Source organism: Balaenoptera physalus (genome assembly GCF_965194825.1).
Source record: "Balaenoptera physalus genome assembly, chromosome: 7".
Classification (NCBI taxonomy): domain Eukaryota; kingdom Metazoa; phylum Chordata; class Mammalia; order Artiodactyla; family Balaenopteridae; genus Balaenoptera; species Balaenoptera physalus.
In genome coordinates this window covers 8279433-8306155 of record NC_138886.1, presented here as the reverse complement: position 1 = coordinate 8306155, position 26723 = coordinate 8279433, and the positions used below count along the sequence as shown (strand labels likewise).

The window sequence follows — 26723 nt, the reverse complement described above, 5'->3', positions numbered from 1 at the left end:
GTGAGCGAAAGGATCCCATCAGGCTCGGAACAGAAAGGAGCATCAACTGACCCGGGAAAGGCTGGCTGAATGTGAATCACCAAAGTCAAGCTGATGTCGCTAAAACGACACATGGCAGATCTGATGACCAAAGATTAACAGAAGGCTTGAACCTCCTCAACATCATTTAGGTCACCAAGATCTGAGTCTATAGAAATAACAGCTGACAAACAACTCACAGGGGTTGGAAGAACAATGGCTCAGATTTGATTCTGGTGTTTTAAAAATAATCAATGAATCAAGTCATTCCTGTGAAATGTAAACGGATCCCTGAAACAGGCAGGAGGGATGCCCTGACCCCGGAGGGCGGGTGGTCCCAGCACGTCCACCAGGTGATGACAACCCTAGCAGGTGGCCCGCCTACCTCGGATCTTGCTGGCCAGGTGCTCCTTGGAGGTGATGATCTGGTCCATGTCGGTGCGGATGACCGCCTCCATGGCCGGTCGGGCCAGCTGTAGCTTGGACAGCACAGCCTCAAAGCGTGCCTTGGCCTGTTCATACACCATGCGGTACACGGTGTCCGAGATCTGTGGGCAGGGCGGAGGTGTCAGAGCCAGGCTGAGGGTGCCAGGCAGCTGCAGGCCCCCCACCCCTGCTCCCAAGCCCAGGTCTGCCCACCTGGATCCACTGCCGCTGTCGCTCCTGCGGTTTCCCCTTCAGCCGGGGGGCGAGCTCTGCCTTCAGCTCAGGGCCCAGCTCCTCCATCACCAGGTTGCTCAGGATCTAGGACCGGGAGGCACAGGCCGGGGCAGGGGTTGGAGCATGCCCAGCCCCCTCCATATTCCGGCAAGCCCGGCCACTCAAGCCTCCCCTCAAAGCTGCTCTTCGCTCCACATCTCCCCTGCCCTCCCTCCTGAGCATCATTCCCACGGGTCCCACCTCACCTGCCTGGGTGTCCTGTAGGATCCTGTAGGGGCCCCACCTCAGGACTGTTGCACATGCTGCCACCCTGTCTGGAATACCACACCCTGCCCCCGTTGCCTGCACATGGAAGTGTGTGCGTTTACTTGTCAAACGTCTGTTTCTCCTTCTAGACAGCTCCCTGAGGGCCAGGACTGCGTCCCTCCTACAGTGCACCCCAGCACCTAGCCCAGGGTCGGTGCTCAGTTAATGACTGAACAAAATACCAAGCAGCTCCCCCTGCGGGATCCGCCTCAGCCGCCACCCGTCCAAAGCTGCAGCCAGCGCTCCAGAGCCCCGCCTGTGGGCCCCGCGCCGACTTGCGCAGCCCCCCCGCCAGCCTCCCTGGCCTCACCTGCACCTCGTTCCCACACAGCATCTCCCAGGTGCCGTACAGCTCCTTGCACTGGCGGTACATGCGGATGGCGTCAGTGAACGCGGGGCCCTCCACCTTGGAGTCCTCGGGGATCCCTGCCCGGGAGAGGGATGGAGAGAGGAGGTCGGTAGGATGGCCCGTGCCCTCCACCAAGACCAGGGGGTTGACTGCCCAAACTCCCCCCACCTCTGACCCCCATGGCTCTTGTAGTAACAGCCTCAGGAGTAGTTGCAGTGACAGTAACGATCATAACCCACCAAGAGCAGGGACGGTAAGATGACAGCCCTCCTCCGTATCCTCCTCATCTCCTTCAGTCCTCCCAACCAGCCCGAGATGTGGGCACTGTCACTTCCTCTGCTTTTCCAGATGAAGAAACAGGCTCCGAGGTCAGGCCGCTGCCGAGGGTCCAAGGCCAGCGAGCGGCAGAGCCAAGACCAGAAGCCACCACCACCACCAAGGAGAGGCCACCCAGCATGGCAGACAGCGTACCAGAGGCACCCGGAGACCCTCCCTCCATCAGGGGCCTGCCAACTTTCCCCGCAAAGGGCCAGACAGTAAATAGTCTCAGCTTTGTGGGCCAGACGATCTCCGTCCCAGCCATTCAACCTGCTGTTGTAGCAGGAAAGCAGCCGCAGGCGGTGTGTGAACAAACGAGCCAATAAAACTGGATTTATTAAAATAGGCGATGAGCCCAATTTGGCTCACGGGCCATAGTTTGCATAGCCTCGTTGCAGGTCACTGAACCCTAAGGGACCTCAGTTCTCCCTTCTGAATAGTGGGAGCAATGACCAGCCTGGCCTCACACACCCACTGTGGGGCTGCAGGGACCACAGTGTGAACTGTGAAGGCAGGGCCCGGGAGCAGGCCCCAGCGGGCACCACGTCGCACTTTATTAGTAACTGCAGCCACGAATGGCTCCTGCTGCCCTGGGTCTGCCTCGCTCACCGCCGTGCATCCAGGGGGCTGGAAATACCATTTCTCACTTTTGTCACTGATGGTGGCGGTGGTGGCCCAGATGAGTTTGCCCACCTCCCCCGTGCTGGCGAGGGGGTCAGCGAACAAGGCCTGGGCCTCAGACTGGGTGCTGGGGAGGCAGGCTGCAGGAAGTCGCAACATCTGACTTCGGGACGAACGTGGTTAAACACCTCGCAGGCAGGCAGCTGGCGGCTACCCTGGCCGCGAGCCTCTGACCGCTGTATCCCCAGAGCCAAGGGAAGGGGAAATGGCAGCCAGTGCCTCCGAAACCCCGACTTCCACTGCAGTGACTACGGGCTGAGTCACCCCCACAGAGAAAAAGCCCCTCTCTGGCGTGGGGAGAACCCCTCCCCTCCACATCCGCTGACCCAGGGATCACACTGCCTGGCGGGGCTGGAAGAGAGCTCAGAGGTGGGGAAACTGAGGCCCAGCCCCAGCCCTGCAGTGGCAGCTCCGTGGACTGGGATGGGGGCGTGAGGGGCGTCTCACCCTGCATTTCAGGGACCTGAGATGAGGAGGGAGTGACGGGGGCAGAGCAGGGGTGTCCCAGCTGGGGTGCCGCGCAGAGCCCTGGGGTGGGTGCTGCCCAGCTGGGCCAGGGAGGAAGCCCCTCAGGCTTAAGGAGGGGCACCGTCTCCCAGAGACCAGGTTTCGCCTAGAAAAAGCCAGCCGTGCGTTATATGCAGCCTTTCTCACATTGGGGCATTTACAGTCTGCAGACGGCAAGCCGGGTGTGCCAGGCAGGGTCGCTCTCCAGGTGGCAGGATGCTGAGCCAGAGGGTTGGGCAGCAGGAAGGAGTCCGCTGATGCCCTGGGCTCTGGCCAGTCAGACGTGCAGCCTCAGACCCTCAGGACGTCCCTACTCTGCACGCCGAGTGGCTCAGTCAAAAGGGAGGGTCACCCCTCCCGAGCTCTTCCCCTGAGCCTGGCTGTTAGGGGCTGAACTGTGTCCCTTCAAAGTCCTATGTTGAAGTCCTGACCCCCAGCGCCCTCAGAATGTGACTGTCTGGAGACAGGGGCTTAGAGAGGTAATTAAGTTAAAATGAGGGGCTTAGGCTCGGCCCTGATCCCATACGTATGACTGGTGTCCTCAGAAGAAGAAATCTGGACAAATTGCGCCCACAGAGGGGACACGTGTGAGGACATAGGGAGACGGCAGCTGCCTGCTGGTCAAGGAGAGAGACCTCGGAAGAAAACAGACCTGCTGACACCTGGATCTGGGGCTTCCAGCCTCCAGAACTGTGCAAAAATCAATTTCTGTTGTTTAAGCCACCCAGTCTGTGGTCCCGTGTTACTGCAGACTAAGGCTGAGGCCGCACACGCATTCCCTCACCTAATCCCCAAACAGCTCCCAGAGGGACAGCTGTTCTCAGCCCCACTTTCCCCGATGAGGAAACGGGCCCAGGGAGGCAGTCACTGGCTCGAGGCCACACGGCTAGGGAACGGCAGCCCCAGGGCCTGAGCCCAGACGGGTCAACTCTAGCGAGACCTGGAGACTTCCTGCCCGTGGGGTCCTCAGGGTCAGGCTGAGAAAGGAAGCTACATTCCTTAGGCCCGGGCAGCAGGCAGAGGGGGACGGCGGTCAGACAGGAAGAGGCCTTGACCTCTGCACCCCAGGCCCAGCCCGAGGGGGCAGCTCCGTGCCCCGCTGCCTCTTGCTGCCCCAGCTGCTCCGGGAATGCAGGATGTGGGCGGGGGCCGGGACGAACTGTGTCCACCCAGCTCGGCCTCCTTCCCCAGCCACCCCCCACTTCCTGGCAGTCCCCAGAGTGAGCAATTCCAGGCCCTGCAAATTCCAGGCCCAGCCTCCGAGGAAGCCGAGAACTTTCCCACAGTCCTCAGGGTGGAGGAAAGGCGCCTCTAAAACCGCCCCGTCAGCTCCTAACACCTTGCGGCCGCAGGACGCCTCTCCCCCCGCCCCAGCAGCTCTCCCCGGCCTCCCCTCCTGCCCACAGGACCCACACCCATACCCCTCAGCCTCCTGGCTGAGCGCTTGCTATGTGCTAGGCACGGGGCCAAGAGCTCTACCCAGCCCAGCTCATGTATTCCTCCCCACGATCCAGCAAAGTTTATCACAACTGCCGTTGTGCGCATGGGGAACCGGACGGCGGCTCTTCCCCACCTGGTCTGTCCCCACCCAGACTGGCCTGGGGTCACCTGGCCAGGTCTGCCACTAGCCTTGGAAACCTGGAGAGGGAGGAGCTGGGCCAGGGAGGGGGGAGGGGGAAGAGGAGGAGGGCGGAAGGAGGAGGGACGGTGCCCCAGGCCAAGCAGCCGGAGCCCAGATCGCCTCGGCCCAGTCCTGGCCCCTCAGCCCCCGGGGACCTGGGAACAGGAGGCTCTTTGTGGGCGGCAGGGGCTGGCCTGACTGAAGACCTGGTTCCTGCCGCCTGGCAGATTCCAGCCGGGGCAGAGGCAGCCCTGGAGAGCGGAGAGGACAGGGGGCAGGTGGGGTGAGCCGAGTCACCGCACAGCCGCCTCCAGGCATGGGTGCCCACTGTCCATCCACCGGGTGGAGCTGCGCCCAAGGCATGCCCGGCGGGGAGAGTAGGGCAGAGGCAAGGGCAGGGCGGGAGCAGCGGCCTCCCTCTGCTGCCCGGAGGCCAGGTCACCGGGAAGGAATTTCAGGGTCCAGGATGGGGTTGCTCCTCCCGTAAGGGCAGAAAGCCCCTCATGCCCCCCCCCACCCCACCCCCGCTGAGAGACAATCACAAGCCTTTTTGATCAAACTCCCTAAAGCCCTACAAGGCCCTCCAGACCTGACCCCAGTGCCCCCTCCAGCCCCATTTCCAGGCCCCCCCTCCCCACTTCAGGGCCTTGTGCATCCTCCTCTAAACCGCCCACACCCCTGGGCCTCCCTTCATGCTTGCTGCGACCTCCGTCTGGAACTCACCTCCCTCTGCTCTAGAACTATTCATCCTCCAGGTCTCAGCTGAACCCCGGCCTCCTCAAGGAAGCCGCCCTGATCTACCCCTCCCCACACACAGGATCAGCACCCCCAATACATACACACCCTCCAGGTTCCCCAGGTGGCTCCCACCCAGCACCCAGCACAGCTGTGACTCATCACCCCCTGGTGTCCTCATCTGTTTAACATCTGTCTCCCCACCAGGCTGCCGGCAGCACGGGGACAGGGACCGTGTCTTGCTTCCCTGTCGCATCCTCAGTGCCCAGCCCTGGGTCTGGCTCAGAGACATTAAAAGGTTTGCTAAATGAATGAGTGAACTGGAAGAGACCTTGTAACTTTACAGATGAAGACAGTGAGGCCCTGAGGGAGGAAGGGAACTTCCCAGACTATGGTACAGGTCACTGATAAGAAAGAAATGATACCATAGAAAAATCTTCACCAAGCATTGAGTGGATTCTCACTGTGAATCCTCACAAACCCTGTGAGACACAGGAGAGATTATCCCCATTTTACAGAGGCTTCAAAAGGTAAGTTGGTCTCCTAAGGTCCACCTGGACCTTGCTGGAAAGTGGCAGAATCAGGATTTTTATTCTGTGACCCAAGGGCTCAACAACTGCATCCCTCTGAGAACAATATCCCAAATTTTTTTTCGGAGCATCACAGAACTGTTTTCATCAAGGAAGAAGGTGAAGGGCAGCATGACAATGGTTTCTAACAACCCCAGAAGGAAAAGCAGAACAGCTCATAGAGCAGGGTTGCCACACCACACTCAGCCACTAGGGGTCACCACTCAGCACATAATCCAGGTAACCCCGCTCCCAGCTCCTGGTGCCTAAAGGCCGCTCACCATTGTTGCAGTGCCGGACGCAGTCCTGCAGGACAGCCTGCCACTTGTCCTGCTCAGCTTCCGTCATCATGCAGAAGTAGTAGTGACGCGCAGAAGGATGCCAGAGGATGAGCGGGAACTGCGTGGGGCACTTGAGGACGGGGGCACTGCCCGATTTTGATGTGGTCCCTGTGGAGACAGTGCCCTCTGAACAGCTGCCCTCTGTGGCTTCCCTCGGCCAGAGGACACCAGCAGCTGACCCCTCGCCCTACCATGAGGGGTAGGTTCAGGTCCAGAGAGGGCTGGCCTGTCCCGGGGTGACCAGAGAGTCAGTGGGGAGGCCACTTCCTTCTCTCTTGCTCCACAGCCTGGCTAAAGGAATGTCAGACTCCCCCAGCACCACTTCTCAGAGCTGGTGATGCAGCCACCTCCCTGGGGTCAGGTTCTAAACTCTGTGCACGAGGCACAAATAACACAGGGTCACAGCCCTCAGGGTCAAAGGCCAAGCATTACCTTCTTGGGTTTCCCTTCAAATTTCAGCAGCAGAGGCCAAAGTGTGGCTTAAATGTCCAAGTGGGGAGGGAGGTATGGGGGTGGGAGATAGAGAATAAATAAAAGGGGATTTTTCTCTCTCTGTTTTGTCCGCATGGATATTCAAGATCCAGCGAGATAAGTGGTCCTGGGCTGTGACCTCGCCACTCCTGTTAATAACAGGACAATGGCAGTTCTTCTCTGGGCCCTGGCTCTGGGTCCCTGCACTAGGCTCAGCACACACAGCACCTCGTGGGGTCTACATAACACCCCAAAGTCAGCCCTCTCAGTGCAGGGGCTGGAATCCAGGAAAGCCAGACTCCAGCTGAGCCCTCCACCACCAAGTCCCTCACAAGGGTAAAAGCTGCCCCCACAAGGCCAGCATCTCCCTTACCCCTTGGTCTCCCTGGGATCATCTAAGAGGCAGATGTGATCCCACAAGGTTTCTGGGTGTCTCTGATCGGGTGGGGTCGCCTAGGATAGCTTGTCACAAACGCAGTATTGACTCAGCAGTTTACAAAGTGGGGCACCTGGACCATCTTCTCCTGGAAGCCTCTCAGGGACCCAGGGCAGAGGCAGGGTAGAGAGAGGTCCCCCAGCACAGCTGTGATCGCCAGGCTCAGGAAGCAGGGGCTCGGGTGGGGCAACCCCAGTTCACTGTGTAGCCACAGGAAAACCCCTCTCAGGCCTCCCTTTGGAGGCTCAGGTTGTGCTGGGCACCTGCTGCTAGCTCTAGCCCCAGCTGGTCTCCCTGCAGATGTGGAGCCTGGAGCTCCAGGATCAGGGGCGCCCTCTCCCCTGGCCAAATCCCTGGGTGCTTCGCCTGGGATGGGTGGTCCTTTACCTGGTAAGGAGTTGCCAACAAGCTCCAGGTACTGGTCCAGGGAGGTGAGAATTTTGTAGCCCGCACTGTTGATGACAGCTCGGGGTGGGACCTGCCGCTCATAAGCCTGAGGAGGGGGCAAGAGAGATGGTCCCTGGGGGTTACGTGTATGGCCAAGCCCAAACCCCGTCTCCATCCCTGGCTCCAGGGCCCCACTCAGTGTTGCCTGCCCAAGTCAGGGAAGAGGAGGAGGAGAAGGAAGAAGGGGAGGAGGGGGAGAGAGAGGAGTGTGACCACCACCATGACTAGGGGCAACATGGTGTAGTGACCTGGACCCAGGGTCTGGGCTCAAATCCTGACTCCACTGAGTACCGTCTGTGTGATGCCAAGGATAAGCACCTCCTTTGCTTTAGTTTCCTCATCTATAAAACCAGTGTAATAACAGTTCCTACCTCCCAGGGCTGCACGAGGACCCAGTGAGATAATCCACATAATGTATAGCACAGTGCCTGGCACAGCAAGGGTCAGGGAGCACTGCTGAGGTGACTGTTATTATTATCACCACTGCACCTACAGTCTCTACGAGCAGCAGCTACCACTAGCCGAGTGTTCATTACATACCAGGCCCTGTGCTACGGTCTCTGCATGCTTCATTTCACAGAATTCTCACAATCCAGAGGTGGGTACCATTATTAACCCCAAGTTCACATCGCTGGTAAGGTAGACAACCTGCACGCGAACCTGGTCTGTCAGCCCCTAGAGCCCAGGGTCTTTGACCATTTCCCTGAACTGTCCACTAACTTCCTAAGTCCCCTTGGGAGGAGAATGAGGATTGGGCGCTGCTTTCTTCTTACACCACTGGGGAGAAAAAATAGTTCTGACGTAGGAGCTCATACAGCAGGGCTGCCATGCTGCACTCAGCCACTAGGTGTCACTACTCAACACATTTCTTAAGAGTGGCTGGAACCTCCAGGGCAATGATTTTCAAAGCGTGGTCCCTGATTAGCAGCATCAATGTCACCCTGGAACTTGTCAGAAATGCATATTCTTGGCCCCCCTCCAGACCTGAATCAAACTCAGGGTAGGCCCAGCAACCTGTTTTTTTTAACAAGCCCTCCCGGTGAGTCTGGTGCATCCCTCAAAACAGAGGGCACTCAAGCCTGTCCTTCGGCTGTTCTGCAGAAATGTTTGGTAGAAGGGTCTGTGGCTCAACCAGGTGGGGCTTCCCTAAGGGCCCAAAGCAAAGGAACAATCGAAGGACACCCATCCCCCCACTGCAGGGCACAGAGTTGCAAGGAGGGGCATCAGGAAGGAAACAGATAGGACCACCACCCAGGGGTCCTCTGAGGCAGGGAATGGCCAGTTAGCTGCTGCTGTTGAAGAGCAAGGAAGGGAGGGGCTGGGGAGCAGCAGGAAGCCCAGGCAGGAAGGTGGCTGAGGGGGAGGAGGGCACTGGAAACGGAGAGATTTGGAGGGCCTCGGGGGTGGGCAGGAGGGGCCAGTGATGAGTGGCCGATGGGGGGAGAGGCAGAGTGAAAGGGGACCCCAGAGAGCTGGGTGCCTGGATGGATGAAATGCCACTTAGAGAGGGCACGCAGCACAGCAAGGTATGGGGAGGCCGGAAGGGGTGGGGGGAGGCTGCAGAGGTTCTGCTGTGGCCCTGGCAACAGTCAGTGGGGGGAGGGGGGGAGGGATGCGGGTGGAGGTACAGAGTCTCAGGCTTAGGAATGGGGGGCGTGCAGCATCAACTAGTGTAGAAGACAGCAAGCCGGGGGGAGCTGCGGAGAAGGGGAAGAAGCGGCCTGGCCAGGCCCGGGAGAAGCGGGGGGCTCCGCGGGGGCACCCACAGCTGGGATGGGCTGGGGGCCTCACCACTTTGTTCTCGTAGAGCACCAGCCCATAGTTGTGCGGCACGAGGCTGAAGCGGTTCCTCCACTTCTTGTTGTCTTCCTGGCACTGGAAGAGGTTCCCCGAGAAGATGATGCGCTCATCCAAGGGCACCTATGGGAGGGAAAGGGCAGCGAGTGAGACCCAGCATGGGAATGGGGTCCTCCAAGAAGGTGAGCACGTCCGCCATCCTGACCTCACCAAGGCCTCCGAGGCAGGGCTGCATGTCACGCATTTGGCAGATGAGGAAAGTGAGGCTCAGGGCAGTGAAGGGGGTCCCCCCTGGGGTCCAGGAGGATCAGAGGTGATGCCATGACTTGAACCCAGGCCAGGCACCACAATACCGGACCCAGACAGAATCCCACCCCATCCTGGCCCTAGGCAGACACGGCTGCCTCGGGACAGGTCTCTAGAGCACGAGGCAGGCTGCTTCCCCATCCACCCCCACTGCAGCGTGGGTGTGCGACAGTCACTCCAGCCGGAGGGGGCATGCCCACCGGCCAGCACCGGTAAGGCCTCAGCACCTGGGCAAATCTCTTTCCAGCTCTGGGCCTGTTTCCCCTTGGGGCAACAAAAACTTGACCACTGTGGCTCCATAGAGCCTCCCCAGCTCTGACGGCTGACAAGATGGTCTCCATGAATCTGGGTGGGGGAGGAGGGGACCTCAGCCTGGAGGGTTCCCATCTGACCAGCATCCTGGCGGACTAGTGGCCAATGTGGGCAGCAGAAACGCCCAGACCTTCCTGCAAAGCCCTAGCTTTGACTCGACCGCTGACTCAGTGTGACTTCAGGCCTGTCACATCACTTCTCTGAGCCTCAGTTTCCTCATCTGTCAAATGGGACAATGATAGCACCGACTTCACCGAGGTATCTCGAGGATTCTGTGCAAAGATCATGCAGGCAGTTGGCACCTGGCAGGCAGTACGCACCTGGCAGGCAGTACGATACGCGGAGCCACCATGACCACTACTGAGGTTACTGTCAGTGTCATTCTCCAGCTCCTGGGGCTGACTTATTTGGGGAGGGGGAGGGGTGACTTGTTTCAGGAGGGGGAGGGGTGGCCGTCCCGGAGCGAGTGCTTCCTGAGCAGACCCGCACTGGGAAGCTTCAGGAAAGGAGAGACGGAGGCCACAAGGGAGCAGCCCTCCCCCTGGATGGGAGGAGCTCGGGGAGTCAAGTGTTCCTGTTTCTCAGCAGCTTCTATCTGTTCTACAACAAATACGTGCCTTCTGCAAAAAGAAACATGCATCATGTGTAATAAACGGAGAAAGTATTGATATTGGTCTTAATGGTGCCTAACCCTTCCTAGCTTCCTCGCTCGGCTTCTGGGTCTGCCCCGCAGCTGGAGTCAGAGGTGAGCGGCCCCTCCCAAGGCATCCTCACCCCCCAGCCCTCTCCCTTCACAAGCAGCCTCCTCTCCCCAGCAACCTCCCCACTCTTCAAGGGGAAATGCCAAAACATTCTTGGAAAATGAGGGCCTATTGTACTCAAACAATAGGCCCCCGAAGACTGCTTCCTACCCAGGGATAAAAATATTTACAGGAAAAGAAAACGGTTCCCCCTACCACGCACCTCTCCCCCCACACACACACAGTGGGCTTTGCCCAAGTCACAAAGCTGGGCTCAGTGGTCTATATTTAGACTGGGGCCTACTCTCAACCCAGCTCTTGAATCTCCATGTCTCCTAGAAAGAAAAGAGCAGACAGAGCTCTCCCAACGCCCTGGTCAGACCCTCACTCCCACCCCAAGGCCCCCGGTCTGCAGTCTTCCTCTCTGCTTAGAGCCGGAGCCCAGGCTTGGCCGGTGGGAGGCTGAGGGCACAAGCTCACCACCCAGGCGGGCCTACCCGGGCGAGTGGGGCTCAGCAGCGCCCCCAAGTCCACCCCTAGATCCTGGGACAGCCTGTGATGGGTAGGTGGTGTGGGTTTGGGTTTTATTTTTACAACCTTCAAATGGCAGTGTCACGTGTCCACTGGAAGGTCTGCAGGAAACGAAATGGAACCCGACGGCCCAGGCCAAATATTCTGGACTCTGCAAAGCTCTCTGATGCCACGATGGGCATCTTGGGTAAATGGTGAATGGTTAGAGCACAGTCTCCGGGCTCCGACAGCCCGAGTTCCAGTCCCAGCTCCACGGCCCGCAGCACGGGAGCCCAGACAGGTGACTCCACCTGGCCAAGCCTCAGTGTCCACATCTGGGATGGGGACGGGACTAAACCACAATCCCTCCGAGCAGTGTCGTGCTGGCTGTATGAGCAGTGCCCACACAAAAGGACTGCTGTTTTTATTATTACTATTACTTGTATTATTATTAATTGTATTGTTATTGTATTATTATTTCTTTTTTTTTTTTAAGAGGAAATGTCATTTATTTATTTATTTATTTGCCCCACCTTGCAGCAGGTGGGATCTTACTTCCCCGACCAGGGATCGAACCCGTGTCCCCTGCATTGGGAGCGCAGAGTCTTAACCACTGGACCGCCAGGGAAGTCCCTGTATTATTATTTCTACCAAAAACAATTTATGTGATGATGATGATGATTTCTAGTATTATATTGTTATCATGACTTAGCCCACGATGGTCAGTTTACTGAATGACAAAATGGGACCAAAGATTCCTCCTTTTCAGGGATTGTGGGTGATTTCATCTTACTCTTCCTGCTTACATGTTACTTCTGTTTTCTTACCACAAATACTCAACCTTGTGGGTGTTAAAGGCGTTTCTTATGCAGAGTAAATGCTTAGCGCGTCAGGCAAACCCATTTCTGTCTTAGGTTATTGGGACTCAGGTTGCCTGTGACATCTCCTTCCAAATAGGGGAGCAATTCCAGTTCTGCCCACTGGAAGCAGCTCACCTGGGCTGGGTCCAAGGCCATCTTTCCTATTACACAGGTGTGCTCCTGCCAGATACCCAGGCCAGGCCACATCTGCTGTCACAGGGTCGGGAGGTTGCCATGACATCAGGAGACCAGTCTTTTCTGGGCCCCAAATCAAAGGGACGTGTGATGCTCTGAGAGGCTCTGACACACAGCCCTGACCTCCCCTTCACCCCAGGCAGGCTGGGGGTCAAGACAGAAAGAGACTTTGGTCAGGAATCTGGAACCTGGCTTGAGTCCTGCTTCCACCACCCTGGGCCAGCCATTTAAAGGCTCAGCTTCGGGCCTCTGCACGTGCCATTCCCATGGTCTGATATTCCTTCTCCCATCAGGTCTTCCACTGAGATGGCCCTTCTTCCAGGAAGCCCTCTTGGGCCACCCAGACAAGTCAGGCCCCACTGTCCGAGTCTACCCTGTCATCTCCTTCACAGCGCCCACTTTATCGTGTAAAGGGCTGTTTACTGTCTCCCTGAGTGTCTGGGGGCAGCAAGGGCAGCGTGGCCCCAGCACCTGACCCGTCACAGTCAGTGTGTGTCCCGAGTAGGGGGCCTGTCTCTCGGCGGAATCCTTTAGTCTCAATGGCAGCTCTCCCACCCCACTGACTTGACGCCTCCAGCCGTTCCTCCTGCTGAGATGACACCAAAGGGTAACAAATCCTCAAAGCCTGGTCAAGTGATGCCAGCTCCCACCCCTTTGGTCTCATGATAAACAGGGACATCTTTAGTCCCTTGGTTTTGGGGGAGGGCGGGGAGTGGCATGAATCAACTCCCAGTGGGGCCTTTGCGGGCTCTTCCTTCTGCTCTGCCCCCTCCTGTCGCCCCCTGCGCACCCCGCTATGCCCACGCCCCTGCCCACACCGTTCCCCCTTCCAGAGACACCTTCCCAATAATCCGAATCCCACCTAGCCTTCCGAGCGCCATGTGATGCCCGCCCCCTCCACAAAGCTGCTCTCTCCTCTGGCCCATGACTCTTCCCTCTGGGCACCATTTCACAGACAGAAAAACAGGCTCGGCAAGGCGAAGCCACGCGTCTGAGGTTACCCAGCGGTGGGGACTCACACCCCATCGGTCCTCGCACTGAATCCTCATCCTCCTCTTTGCAGGACGTACCCATTTGGCAGATGAGGAAACAGCCCTGAAGCTTACATCAATGGCCCCGGCCACCAGTTAATAAGAGGATTTGAACCCAAGGCCCCCCGAGTTCTTTCCCACCAGACCACGGGGTTCCGGCCTCCATCCCTCAGCTACGGCACTGCCCCCGGCCCCTTGAAGCCTGAGCACAGGATGTCCCGGGCAGCCCTGAAGAAGGCGACAGGACTGGGGGCAGAAGCTGTGGCGAGGTGAGCAAGGGCGACTTCACAGCCCACCAACCATGGAATTTCAGCCACGAATGCCCTGAGCTCCAGGCACTGGGGTTGGCTGGCTGACCAGGTTCAGACACCACTTCCGGAGGGACCAGCTCGGCCAGTCTGATCCCCAGAGAGAAGCTGCTGGGCGCTCTGCCAGGGGCCACCAGCCAGGAATAAGTAGCCTCTGTGCTGCCACTGAGCCACTCCAGGGCCGGGACACCTGCAGAGGAGTGGGGCTGGCACCCTTCCTCCTCATCACCCCTCCCTCTGCCACCTGCCCGGCCATCCAGTGGGCAGAGGGTGAAGGTCACTGAAAGGGAATGACCCAAGTAAGGGGACGTGCAGTGCCCTCAAACAGGACTTCCCTGGGCTGACACAGGGCCCCTGCAGCACCCCCAGAGGAGCAAGGGTTGGCCTCTCACCCCAGGTGCTCAGACCCAGGCCTGGCGGCTTCCAGCCGGGAACCCAGAGCCCCACCAGGGCCCCGGCTAGTCCCGCACTTCCTCGGCGCCATTCCCATCCCCAGGCCCCTGCCAGGGCCGGCCACAGGATCCCCTCCCCAGGAGAGGCTCCGTCGCCTCCTCCGGCCCATGCTGACCCCCAGGCTGGAGCCGGGCAGCCTCCAGTCCTCACTGGACAATTATTTACGGTGCAAACATAATCCTACCACTGATAACGGGACAATGACAAGGCCAGGGATGATGCCAGTGTCAGCCACACCCGCCCAGCCCAGGCACCCAGCCGCCAGGTGCGGGAGGCGTGCTCACCCGGGTTTACAGAGGAGGACACTGCGGCCCCACAGGTGAGGGAATTAGCTCGCGGGCACACAGACCGTAAGAGAAGGAGCTGGGCTTGGACCAGGCCTGTCAAGATGACTCAGAGCCCCAGCTCTGCTGACGGAGGGGCTGGCCCGGGGGGGAGTCGCCCACAGTGCTAAAGGGGCCTCGACACCACCAGGTCACCTGCCTATTCAGAAGCCGGGTGCGGCCCTTAGAGACCATCCAGCAACAACGGGAAACCGAGGCCACGGAGGCCGCCCTGCCCCTGGCCCAGCGCCTCTCACCTTGCGCCAGAGCAGCTGGGCCTGTGGCGCCCCGGTGCCCTCGATCTCATGCCGCATGCTGTTGAAGAGGGCCACACCATACTGGTCCTCGTAGAAGCGCAGGAACTCCGTCAGGATCTTCCCGGTTTTCTCTGAAAGGGAGGGACAAAGGGGCCGTGAGGTTGGTGCAGTTGTTTCCGGGCAGCAACCCTGCCCCAGGGAGGGGCACCCGCCTTCCCCCAAATCCCAGTTCGTAGAATTGTCCGCACGAGCTCCGTGTTTGCATCTGCACTGCATTCCTGGTAGGGGTGGTGCATTTCCCACACACACGGGGGTGAGCCTCTGGGCGGGGAAAGGGGCAATGACCCTGACAGAGAAACCACCAAAGACACGAGAAACCAACAGACGTGTGAAAAGACGCTCAGCCTCACCAGCCAGCAAACAAACGCAAGCGGAACCAAGATTCCGTTTTCCCCTGTCAGACCAGCCAGGACCAGCCAGGACGAGAACAGGCACCTTAACCAGATCTGGGGGAGCGGGAAGTTGGGACGGCCTTTTTGGAGGGGGACCACAGCTGCGTGCACAGTTCCAAGGGACCATGGGTGCCCTTTGATGTTGCACTTGCTCCCGTAGGAATCCAGCCCACAGAACTCGCACAAGGACAGCAGGCATCTATGCACCAGAAATCACCAGAAACAAGCCAATTGTGCACGTGGGGAATGATTCAATACCTAGCAGTTCACCCAGGACGGTCAGAAGATTAAGGGGACCTAGGTACAGGTACCAACAAAGGGAAGGTGTCCGTACTCTGCCACGTAAAGAAAACAGTACTACAGAATCCCACACTGAATATCATCTCATTTAAAATTATTCCTGTGTGTGCGTATGAGCTATTTATGCTTGGAGACCTCCAGAAAGAGGTCCAGAAGGCAGCACTCCAGGCTGTTAAGGGCGGCGCATGTGGGTGTGGGAATGAGAAGCACAGAGCAAATTTCATTTTCTGCTTTATTCACTTGTATAGCATTTGAACTATTTTATGAGCATGATTCTTTTCACAGTAAAAAAATAAACATTCTAAAATCAACTCATCTACCAAGTTAACATCCCCTTTGCTTTCACTGGCTGTTTGCTTCTCTCTTCGGCTAAAGCAGTTTCTGAACAGAGAAGGAGAGTGCTGGGGCGCCAGCGCAGGCCCAGCACATGCTGCCTGGGCATCCCCATTTACAGATGAAGAAACTGAGATCCAGAGAGGGCTGTAACCCATGCCGAGGGCGCCTTCTCCTCGGGCAAGGCTTCTCGGTCCTGAGTAGCTGCAGCTCGAGTCCTGACCTGGGGTTCGTGCTGACCCACTGTGCGGCTCCCCTCTCTGGGCCTCAGTTTCCCCCTGCACACTGTGAGGACCAGACTCAATAATGGACAGGCCCTACCACCTTGGACAGTCTTGGATTCCAGGTTCCAAAGAACTGGTCCTTTCTCAGAGGAGAAGGGGCTGATGTGACGCCGTCCCTCCCATGGCTGGCCTCTGGATACCGAGGGCACCCAGCTAGGACAGCATTTCATTTAGTCCTCTCAATAGCTCTATGGGGTACGGCTGGTGTTATCCCCAGTTACAGAGGAGGACACCGAGACTCAGAGAGGTTAAGTCACTGGCACAAGGTCACACAGCTAGTGAGTGGCATAACTGGAATGCAGTCCTGGGGCCCAGCCAGGAGGTGGTGGCTGGGGAGGAAGGCTGAGAGCAGGTGGCACATCCCACACCTAGGGTCTCGGGCAGGCCCACTCCCTCCACTCCTTCCAGAGGCAGCTCAGCCCATGGGTCCCTCTCTACAGGCCTGTGTTCCCCTTTCCTGGAATCAGTTAGTGTCTGTTCAGATTCTGTGTGGGGGGAGGAAGGGGAGAACAAATGAGGAATTTGCTTTGAATGCCTATTTTTTAAAAACTATAAACAACCAGAACTCTCTCAAACACCACGGGAATTGTTTTGAAAAATGATGAGGCGGGTTGGGGGTGGGGGAAGACAAGGTAATGCACTGGAGCCAAACAGAGAAAACAGGACCGTAGACAACAACAATATTGATAAAACATGTAATCGTCATCATAATCGCTCCCTTTTATTGAGTGCTAACCCAAGCCAGTGGGTGGGCAAGTTTCACATGCAGGATCTCAAAGAATCTTCACAAAAACCCTAGGGAGTCAGTGCTATTGTTTTCGCATTTTAGGGATGCGGAGGCTTGCAGACCCAGCATTGGAGAGCCGGGTTCTCAGCCTCTAGCCCAGGGTTTTGCCCCAGCTCTGCCTCAAACAGCCGGACAGCCAATGGGCACTGTCCCAGCACGCAGGATGGGTAGGCTTGGCCCTCGGATCTCAAGGGTCCTTCAGCAACCGCTCTAGGATGCCTGACTCAGTCCTGATGCACCCAGCCTCAGACACAGCATTATTTCCAGAAGGGCTAGAATATGCCCTGATGCGTGGGAAGCCAGGCCCAGGAGGAAGCTGCCATCCTGTGTCGGGACTCAAACCCAGGTCTGTCTGACTCACAGCATGTTCTCAGCTGCCGGGTCAGCGAAGCCCAGACATCACGTCCTGGCAGGGAAGGGCCCAGCCAGAAGGCCCAGGCATCGCCCCATCGAGGGGCACACCAAGGCCCACGTTGGGCGGGACTGTGGGTTGAAGAGGAAGCCAGGGGAGGCCGAGGAAGTGAAAAAGAGAACGAGCTGACCCAGATGGAGACAGAAAACGAAGGTGAGACTGACAGGCCTGATGCATCCAGACTGAGAGGGGCAGAGTAGGAGGCAAGAAGGAAATTCATTCTTGACCTCTCATGTTGGGATGCAGAAAAGTTATCCAAGTGATGCTGTGGGAGCAGGGTCCAGCAGTAGAGGGCACGAGGAGTGGGAGAGGAGAAGTCACCCGGCAGAGGGTGGAGAGGGGAGAGGGTACGGGCAGAAATATGGGTTGCCTCACTCAAAGGAGTAGGAAACGAGAAGACAGCCTCATGGGCGCTGCACCCCCAAACAGACTGCAGCAGCCCTGATTTCACCCAACCGCCATCACAGGCATGCCTTGCTACCCAAACTCGAGAACCATATAGACCTGGACCTGTTTTCAGATAAACTCTTTGCTACCTGAGATTCCAGAACCAAACAGATCAGACAGTGTGGGGTCTCTCAGTACCCAAATCTGCTCTCCAACCTGGGAGCCGAATGGATTGGGATAGGGAGGGAGGCTGGTCTCTATCTAAGGACTGAGTGCAAACCCCGGGAGGGTGGGCCTGGCACAGGCAAGGGCTGAGCAAGGGGGCTGCCCACTCACCAAGCGGTTACTGAGTGCCCACTCCACGCCACGCCCCCCCAGGGGCTGCGGATGCTGCCGCCCGCCGGGTGAGAGGTTAGGGGCTAGGAGGAGGGTCCCGGTAGAGCCAGGGAACTGGGTAGCTCAGCTGAGGCTTGGCAGCAGAGGGAGAGCTGGAAAGGGAAGACCGTGAGGGAAGAGGGCCGCGGGATGGCTTCTTGGCAGCCCGGAGCACATTCTTGAGAGATGTCCTAAGACAGCTTGGGAGGAACTGCCACGTGCTGGTACAGAGGAAGTGCCACAGGAAGGCAGAGGATGAGGACTCGGGGGGCTGTGCAGGGGGGCCTAGGTGTCAGGGCTGGAAGACCTCGGAGAGGCAGGTGGGGGAGGGGGTCCAGTCCCCTCCGGGAACAAAGGGCTCCCAGAGGAGGAGCCCCGAACAGAGACCCCCAGCAGCCTCTCCGGCCGGACGCTGCGGAGGAGGATGCAGGCGGCACTGCAGCCCTGGAGAGGCTCCTCCTGCCAGCTGAGCTCGGGGGCCACGGCCCAGGCAGCCCCCTCCCTGCAAGGCCTGCTCAGCACCCCACTCTCTCCCTCCTCGCCACCCTGCAGCGGCGATCTCCCTGGAGCTGCCAGAGGGGTTTACTGACTCGAATCCCACCACGCGTCCCTGTCTGGGTGTCCACGGGTGGTCCCCGAGGCCTCAGGCGCCCCTCTCTCCTCCACACCCACCTGTACCAGCTCTTCCTGCTTCTTCCCAAGGCGTCGGGAGACACCACATGCCAGGGATTCGGGGCCTCATGACCCCAAAGGGGACTGTGAGCCAGAGAGGGTGAGGGGCTCACCTGAGGCCGCAGAGCCAGACCGAGGCAGCCGGGGCTCTAGCCACAGCCTGCTGGCCCCCTCCTGGTCCCGGCTCTGACCACCGTCCACAGGGCCCCACAGGGCATCCCTCCTCGCAGCAGGCAGAGGAGAAGTAGGTTGTGGCCCATCTCCAGAGGCAGGGCCGACGGCAGGGGTCCCTGGCCCGGGAACTGGGAGGCCCTGGCTAGTTGTAGCGATGCAGTTGCTGCTGGGAGCTACGGAGAGAGGCTGAGCTGGAGCAGTCTGAGGGTGAGTGCCGGCCTCACCCACTCTCCACTCTTTCTCACACATCCTCCCTCCTTTCCTGCACTCAGACCCAGATGCTCTAGGATAAGAAGGTAGGGGGTTACTGACGGAGCCTGCCCTCCAGCTCCAGGCCCTGTGAGGTCAGAATCCCAGTTCTGAAGACCCAGCCCCACAAGCTGCCTAGCTCTCTCAGAGCCTCAAGTTCCCCATCTGTAAAATGGGCATAACAGATGGGTCCAGTTCAGGACCTCCATAAATGTTACTACTAATCATAACCATCATGTTCAGCTTATAACAACAGTAAGGACTGTTTGAAAGTTTTATTAGCAGGTATAACTTTCATAGTTTGAAAAAATCCAATAAAGACTTTTTTAAAAAAGAAGCAGGAAGAGAATCACAAAATAATAATAATGATAAGGATCGGTAGGTCTTCAACAAAGACCTGAAAAAGGGAGCGCTCCCTAGGAGGAAGGAACTGCGCAGGCAAGGGTAAGGGGGTGGGAACACCTGGACGGGTGCAAGGACCATGCAGGAACCCAGGTTCCCACCTGACCCTGGTGGGGCTCCCTTGGCATAATCTTCAGCCTCTGCGAGAGCCCAGAACCAATCGCTGGCCCCTCTTGTGCCCCTTTGCCAGCATATCCTGCAGAATTAGGAGGTAAGCTCATCCCACTCAGAGGCAGGGCCCGACACACACACACAAACACACACACACACACACACACAGTCTTCAAATGGCCCCGAGGTGAATACAGGTAAATAAACCCTCCATTTACAGGTGTATAAATCAAGGTCCAGAAAGATAAATGGCTCACGAAAGGTCATCTCACTCATCAGTCAACAAAAGCTCCTGAGCACCTACGTGGGGTTGTCATGGGACTACCTGCGGGGGTCCTGATACCCTTATGAAACCAAGAGGACAATGAATTCTGGGAATCTGTGTACAGCCACCAGTGTGCTCTGCGACCTCAGGGAGCCACTGCCCACCCGGGGCCTCCACCTCCACGCGACATCCACAGCATGAAGGCAGTGGGCTCCACTCAGATTTGAAGAGGTCATTGCCCAGGACACGGAGGCCAGGGTGAAATACACGCAGACACACACACACACACACACACACACACACACACACACACACACACACACACACACACACACACACACACACACACTCATTCTCTCTCACTCTCTCTGGTTCTCTCAACCTCTCTCTCCCTGCCCGCCGCCCCAGGGGCTGTTTTGGAGTCTTTTGGCGAGCTGGTTGACTAAGGGATCTTGCATCTGTATCTCTGGTTCTTAGGATGGCTCTGCCCCCCGGATGACTGGAACCATGTCTCCAAAGCCTGTACCCTTTGGGACCATCGAGGGTGACCCAGAGGGGCCTCCTTACCAGCCAGTCTTCCTGACTCTGCCCCCAGAACTAACTCCCAGAGTTGACTGGGACTGGGGTGCCTTTCCACTGAGGACTTGTGTCTGTTCAACAGCTCAGGTAATGCTGATAGATTGTCACCCCCACTTTATAGATAAGGAAACTGAGGCTCAGGGTGACTTGGAGACCTTCTGAAAGACACTTAGCCTAGGGAATTCCCTGGCAGTCCAGTGGTTAGGACTCCGCACTCTCACTGATGAGGGCCCCGCTTCGATCCCTACTTGGGGAACTAAAATCCCATTAACTGCAGCACAGCCAAAAAAACAAAAAAGACACTCAGCCTAAAAGGGGAAAGAGGTGGGTTTCAAACCTAGTCTCACATCAAAGCCTACACATTCCCCCACCTCGTAAAGCCTCTTCATTCCCAACACAATTTCCAAGGCTCTGCCCTACACTTTCTTGCTGGATCTCTGCCTATTCCCTAGAGTCAGGCAACACAGGCTTTACAATCCCCATTCTACAGATGAGGAAACCAAGGTTCAGAAAGGCAAAATGACTTTCCCAAGGTCACACAGCTGGTGAGTAAGAGCCAAGACTGAAGTCTGGGCTCTCCAGCCCCTACCTGGTCAGAGCTGGCAGGGAAACTTCACTCCTACTGGGTCCTCATGTGTCAATCTTCTGTGGACCTCGATCTTCCTACTTGCAAAATGGGTGGGTGGGTCCCTATTGGCTCAGCTGATCTAAAATCTCAAAGATGATCAAATCAGTGCTGGGCTCTCCCTAGGAGCTGACTGGGATGTTGGCCTCAGCACCATTTCTTTCTTTTTTTTTTTTATAAATTTATTTATTTAATTTATTTAAAATATTTTTGGCCACGTTGGGTCTTTGTTGCTGCGCGCAGGCTTTCTCTAGTTGTGGCGAGCAGGCGCTACCCTTCATTGCAGTGCACAGTCTTCTCACTGCGGTGGCTTCTCTCGTTGTGGAGCATGGGCTCTAGGCGCGCAGGCTTCAGTAGTTGCATCACGCGGGCTCAGTAGTTGTGGCGCACGGGCTTAGTTGCTCCGCGGCATGTGGGATCTTCCCAGACCAGGGCTCGAACCCATGTCCCCTGCATTGGCAGGCGGATTCTCAACCACTGTGCCACCAGGGAAGCCCTCAGCACCATTTCTGAGCTGCTGGTGAGTCAGCTCTGAGTGGAAGCTGAGCACAGCCCCCTTGGGCTGGACAGAAGAACTGGGGGTGCAGCAAGACCCAGCATCACCCCCACTTGCAAACACGGCACCATCTCCACTGGGCATTCAGGCTCTGGGCTCAAGTTCCAGCTCTGCTACCAACTAGCTGTGTGACCTTGGCCAAGGTACTTCCCCTCTCTGAGCCTCTGTTTCCCCCTCTGCAAAACAGCACAACAGTATCTGCCTGGTCAGGTTATAAGAAGATCAATGGGCTAACGAGCATAATGCACTTCACCATGGCAAGGAGGAGGCATGTTGCTAATGGGGGCTCCTGTAAAGTGCCTCTTGTCTAAGGTTCCTCTAACCCAGGGAGAGGCCCTTGAAACAGGCGGAGCAAACCCTGGCCTGACCCGGCCCAACCCCAGAACCAGCACCACCAGCAGTCAAGGCAGCCAGAAGAATGTTAATCTCTGATTTTCCAAACTGACAGCGTTAAGGATCACACTACTTCCTGCACTCAGAGAGCAGGGGCTGGGCAAGAACTGGGGAGGCCCCAAGGTGGCCTGAAGTTCCCTGGTTACTCTGGGGGCCACTGTGCTCAGAGAGAAGGGGCTTGCTGAGCTGAGGATGGGAGGAAGGAGTACAGAGGTCCTCGGAGAAAGGGCCCAGAAAGGTACATTCCGAGAGCCTCCAGTGCCAAGCTAAGGAGATGCTTTGCCTTCTCATGGCCCTCCCAAGCCCAGCACACGCCATACCTGTGCTAAGCCTCTTACCTGGACCATCCCCCCAATCCTCAACTCAGCCCTGGGCAGGTGGTGTCTGAATTGGAGGAATGTTTAAGGCGAGGAGACGGAGCCCCAGAGAACTGCCAAGTCCCTCAGCCGGGAAGCAGCAGAGGCAGGGTCTGAGCCCAGGTCTGGGACCCCCTCTACACTGACAAGGCAGCAAGACGAAGAGGACGCTCTCCAGCCAAGATCACATCAGCCCTGTGCCAACCGTGGAGGCTTCACGCTGGTCCCAGCCCTGGATTGGCCCGAGCTGAGGGCACTGTGCCAGACCTGTGCCTGGCTCATCCGGTCCCTCCAGTGGGCTCCGGGGACACACCTCACCCACGAGCCCAGCCCCGTTTCAGGGCTGAGAGATTTGCCGACTGAAACCAGGAGGGCAGCACCCTGTAGGGTGGGGCAGGGCCACAACCTGCCTGCCTGGTTCCCAGAGCCCAAGGAAGCAGACCCCGGGGCGGGAAGGTGAGGGAGGCGACCAGGGATACCAACCCCACCCACCCCAGAGCCAAAGGGACAGCAGAGGCAGGGTGGGGGCAGGGACTGAGTTTCCCTGTGTCACAGAGTTGTCCGAAGTGCCACCATCTCCATCATCTGCCTGGGACAGCCAGGAAAGCTTGAGGTCCAGAGCAGTGGAGACACTCTCCTAGGGTCACACAGCATGTCCTGACAGAGCCAGGTCGGCATGCCAGCCCTCAGTGCCCAGCCCAGGGCCTTTCTGCTCAACACCCCCTATTATCGCTACTAACACATAACAGCAGCAGCCACTTGCTCGGCAGCTCCTCTGGACCCAGGACGGCGCTGCACGTTACACGAGTTATTCTATGTGCTGTCCCCACTTTACATAGAAGAAAACTGAAATTCAGAGAGTTTAAGTGATTCCTCCAAGGACACACAGCTTATAAATTATATGGACCCAGAACAGTCTGAGTGTTAACAGGGAACAAAAGTTTGGGCAAATGCATCTCACCTCCACCTTCCAGACTGCCAGCCCCCGGGGCTCCTCACAGCACTGGCCCTGTGGGTGGCCACCGTCAGAAAGGCTGACGCGGCTCCTGCTCAGGACCTGTAATCAGGGGGGAAGCCGGCAGGAGGCGGGTAATGACAGGCTCCATCGGCCGGCAGGAGAGGAGGCCTGGCAGCCCACCCGTGAGAAGAGCCTGAACCAGCAGCTGGAACCCTGCAGAGCCAGAGCCAGAGCCAGAGCCAGAGCCAGAGCTAGAGCCAGGAGGGGACAGGACAGCTGGGTGCCCCCGCCCAGGCCAGTCCTTGTCCAGAAGGGGGACAGCACCCAGCGAGGGCAAGGGATTGATCCAGGGCCATCCGACTTCTGGACCCAAGAGGATTCCCACCCCAGCCGTGTCCTGCTCCCCCGCGCAAGGCCATCAGGGTGAGGTGGGCGTCCTAGCTGACCAGGGGCTGGTCGAGAGGCCAGTGCAGCTCAGCCCACCTCCACACCAGGCCCCTCCCATCTTACCCCTGCCACGGGCTCCAAATGTCTACCCCCTCGGCTCCCAGCCCCCTCTGATCCTTCCCACACACAGGAACCATGGGGATCTTTTTGGTACAACTCCCACCCTGAATCTCCCCTGCTCAAAAATGTCCATGGTTCCCACTGCCTTTAGGACAAAGATCAAGGTCCTCGGCGTGCCCTTAGACCCCTGGGTGCCCTTCCTCCCCGTGGGGTCCCTCCGGGTCAGGGACACCCCTCTCTTCTCACTCTCCACTGCACCATCCCTTCCCCCGGGATGTCCCCAGGCTGGGTGGGACCTCCCCGCCCAGCGCCCCCCCCCACCCCCGCTGACTGCACAGTGGGTAAGGCCTGTGCCCTGTCTGATACGCCCAGGCAGTACCCACCACATCTGGGACAGGACCTGGTACAAAGGAGGAACAGGAAGGAAGCCCCGAGTGAGAGGCCAGAGGCAGAGGTCCTGAGCCAGGGCCCCCAACCCCGCGCCGGTGGGGAGCTGCCGCCCACACCGAGCAGCAAAGCTCCACACCCGCCCCCGAGATTCCTCACCACAGAAAGGCATGGCCGACCCAGGGCCGCGGCTGGGTCCCGGGGCCATGAGAAGGTGCACCATGCTGTCCTTCCCCCTGGGGAAGGTGGCTGCCAGCCTCGAGGCTTCCTCCCTGCCGGCCTCAGGTGCCCCGCAGGGACCCTCTGCTGGGTCACCCCTCCCCTGGGGCCAGTTATGAACAAGGAAAAGCCTCACTCCGTAATCCAGCAGCCCCCAGCGTGCCAAGGCCCGGTAACAATGGACACCTGACAGTACGCCAGCTCCGTGCTCCACGTGGGACATCAAGACAGCGCCGAGAAGCAGGGTCCTCATCACCCCCGAGGGCAGAGCGGGAAACGGAAGCATGGGGCAGCTAAGGAGCCGACCCGGCCTCACACAGCTGGTGAAGCACCATGCCGGCTGGTGACGCCCAGCACCCTGCGGGGGGATTTGCCACACTTTGAGCCCTGGCAACAGCCCTAGGAAGTGGGTACAGGTATCACCCCCACTGAGGACACAGAGGCTGTGAGGCCCAGTGGCTTGTCCAAGGCCAGCCAGCTGTCAAGTGGAGAACCCCAAATCCAAGCTGGGACTCGAACCCAGGCTCTCCGGGCGGTGGAAACATACCGGAGACCGTCACGCGAAGCACTTTGTAAAGGATCTCGCCGGACCCCAGAGACCAAGGGTCATCCATCACCGAATTCTCAGCACCTGCCACGGGGCCCGGCACACTGCCGCCCGCAAACGCATCACGCCAAATCAGTTTCAGGATCTCAATCCTCCCTCCCTCCCCAATGTCCCACCTTCCCACCTCCACGCTTTCACTTGTGCTGTGCCCTCTGCCTGAAGCTCCCTTCCCCCTCTTTTCCACAGTTCAAACTCTTAGCCAGACTTCAGGGCCCTACTCAGACATCATCTCCTCCATCACAATGCTTTGCAGTTTCCCATTTGCACGTAATTATAATAATAAGTGGGGCATGAGCTAATGCATGTAACATTTAGCCCAATGCCAGGCACGAAGGCAGCTCCCATCTATGTTAGCAATTATCGTCAACATTATTTCATTCAACCCTCACCCAGATTTATTGTTAAACCCATTTACAGATGAGGAAACAGAGGCTCAGAAACATGAAGTGATTTCCCCAACATCACACAGGCAAGAGCAAAACCAGGACATGAAGCCAAGCCAGCCTCTGTTCACCACTCTACCCCAGTACCTAGAACTGTGCAAGTCACAGGTCAGGAGTCCCTGTTGACTCTCTGGCAACATTTCCCCACTCGCCTGGCAGCTCCCCAGGTCAGGGTGGCATCTCGGTCACGTCTGTATCCCAGGAGCCCAACGCGGCACCGGCCTTGGGAGAGGAGAGTGGGTTTCTCACAGAGGCAGGTGTGTTCTGGGGCCAAGCTCGAAGCAAGAAGCAAACCCGGAGCTCAGAATGGCCTCTCTGGGCCTTAGTTTCCTCGTCTGTAAAATGGGCATAAGGTGATAGTTTCCCCCTCCCTCCTCACTCAGTGACTAGGGGTCCTCGGGAGATGTTAGCTTCTGTCGTTAACAGTTAAAGCGCCCTCAGGAGATGTTGGTTTTGCTGCTAACAAAGGGCCACGTGAACCTTATAAGGTTCGTGGCTGTGATCTTAACCTTCAGCACCTGTGGAACCCCTGCCCTAGCGTGTTCCCTCATTGATGGGCCAGGCACATACGCTGATAACAGGCCACCGGACCTGGGAAGGGCACTCTGAGATCAAGTCCAAGCTCTCCACTGGACAGATGGGGAAACCAAGGCTGGGGGAGTGGGGAGGAGGCAGCCAGGGCCCCGTAGCCTTGTCAGTGGCCCAGCTCCTCCTGAGAGCAGCCTGGGGAGAGGAGTCTGGGGCTTCAGCACCCAGTGAGAAAAACTGCCTCTGCTCTTGGGGTCTCTGGCCTGGAACCCTCTCCCAGAGCCCACCCTCTCCGCCCGGCCATCTCCTCCCCCTCCTCCCCAGGCTTGGACGTCACCTCCTCAGGACCACCCCCACCAGGACAAGTCCAGTGCCCCGAAGTCTCCACCACCACAGCCTTGGTGGTTTTTGCAACCACCGTGACTGTCTGTGGGGGGCAGGGGGGCGGTGGTGACACTGAGACCCAGCGCCAGGCTCACGTCTGGCCCAGACAGGTGCTCGACAAATGAGTGCTGAATGAACAACCCGCGGTGGAAGGTCACCCAGTTTTGGATGCCAAAATGGCGGCCCCGGAGGCCTGGGAGGGAGGCTGAGCAGGGTAGAGGCTGAGCAGGGTAGAGGCTGAGCAGGGTAGAGGCTGAGCAGGGTAGAGGCTAGCCGGGTCTCCCAGCACGAAGGCAGCTTTGGGGCAAGGCAGTGGGACCAGGAGGAGCCGGCCAGGATCCCTTACAAAGCTGCCTTTAAAGCTCTTCTCGGTTAGCAAATATTTAACCACGGCTCAGCGACCCAGGTCTGGTGGGAGAGCATGCTT

The 26723-nt window shown here is 58.1% G+C and overlaps 1 protein-coding gene and 1 long non-coding RNA gene across 2 annotated transcripts in view; one reads left to right on the top strand and one right to left on the bottom strand.

The window, feature by feature from the left end:
- NIBAN2 (niban apoptosis regulator 2) overlaps positions 1-26723 on the bottom strand; it is a 50788-nt gene that overhangs the window by 5319 nt on the left and 18746 nt on the right. The window contains exons 2-8 of the mRNA XM_082470202.1: positions 14552-14682; positions 9251-9379; positions 7400-7505; positions 6046-6213; positions 1295-1410; positions 658-762; positions 404-566 (exon numbers count right to left, since the gene is read on the bottom strand). Coding sequence (XP_082326328.1) covers positions 404-566; positions 658-762; positions 1295-1410; positions 6046-6213; positions 7400-7505; positions 9251-9379; positions 14552-14682 — 918 coding nt within the window. The remainder of the gene's footprint in view (positions 1-403; positions 567-657; positions 763-1294; positions 1411-6045; positions 6214-7399; positions 7506-9250; positions 9380-14551; positions 14683-26723) is intronic.
- Positions 1417-3558, top strand: LOC309664653. Its single transcript, XR_014265971.1, has 2 exons — positions 1417-1869; positions 3385-3558. It is a non-coding gene; the product is annotated as an uncharacterized lncRNA (long non-coding RNA).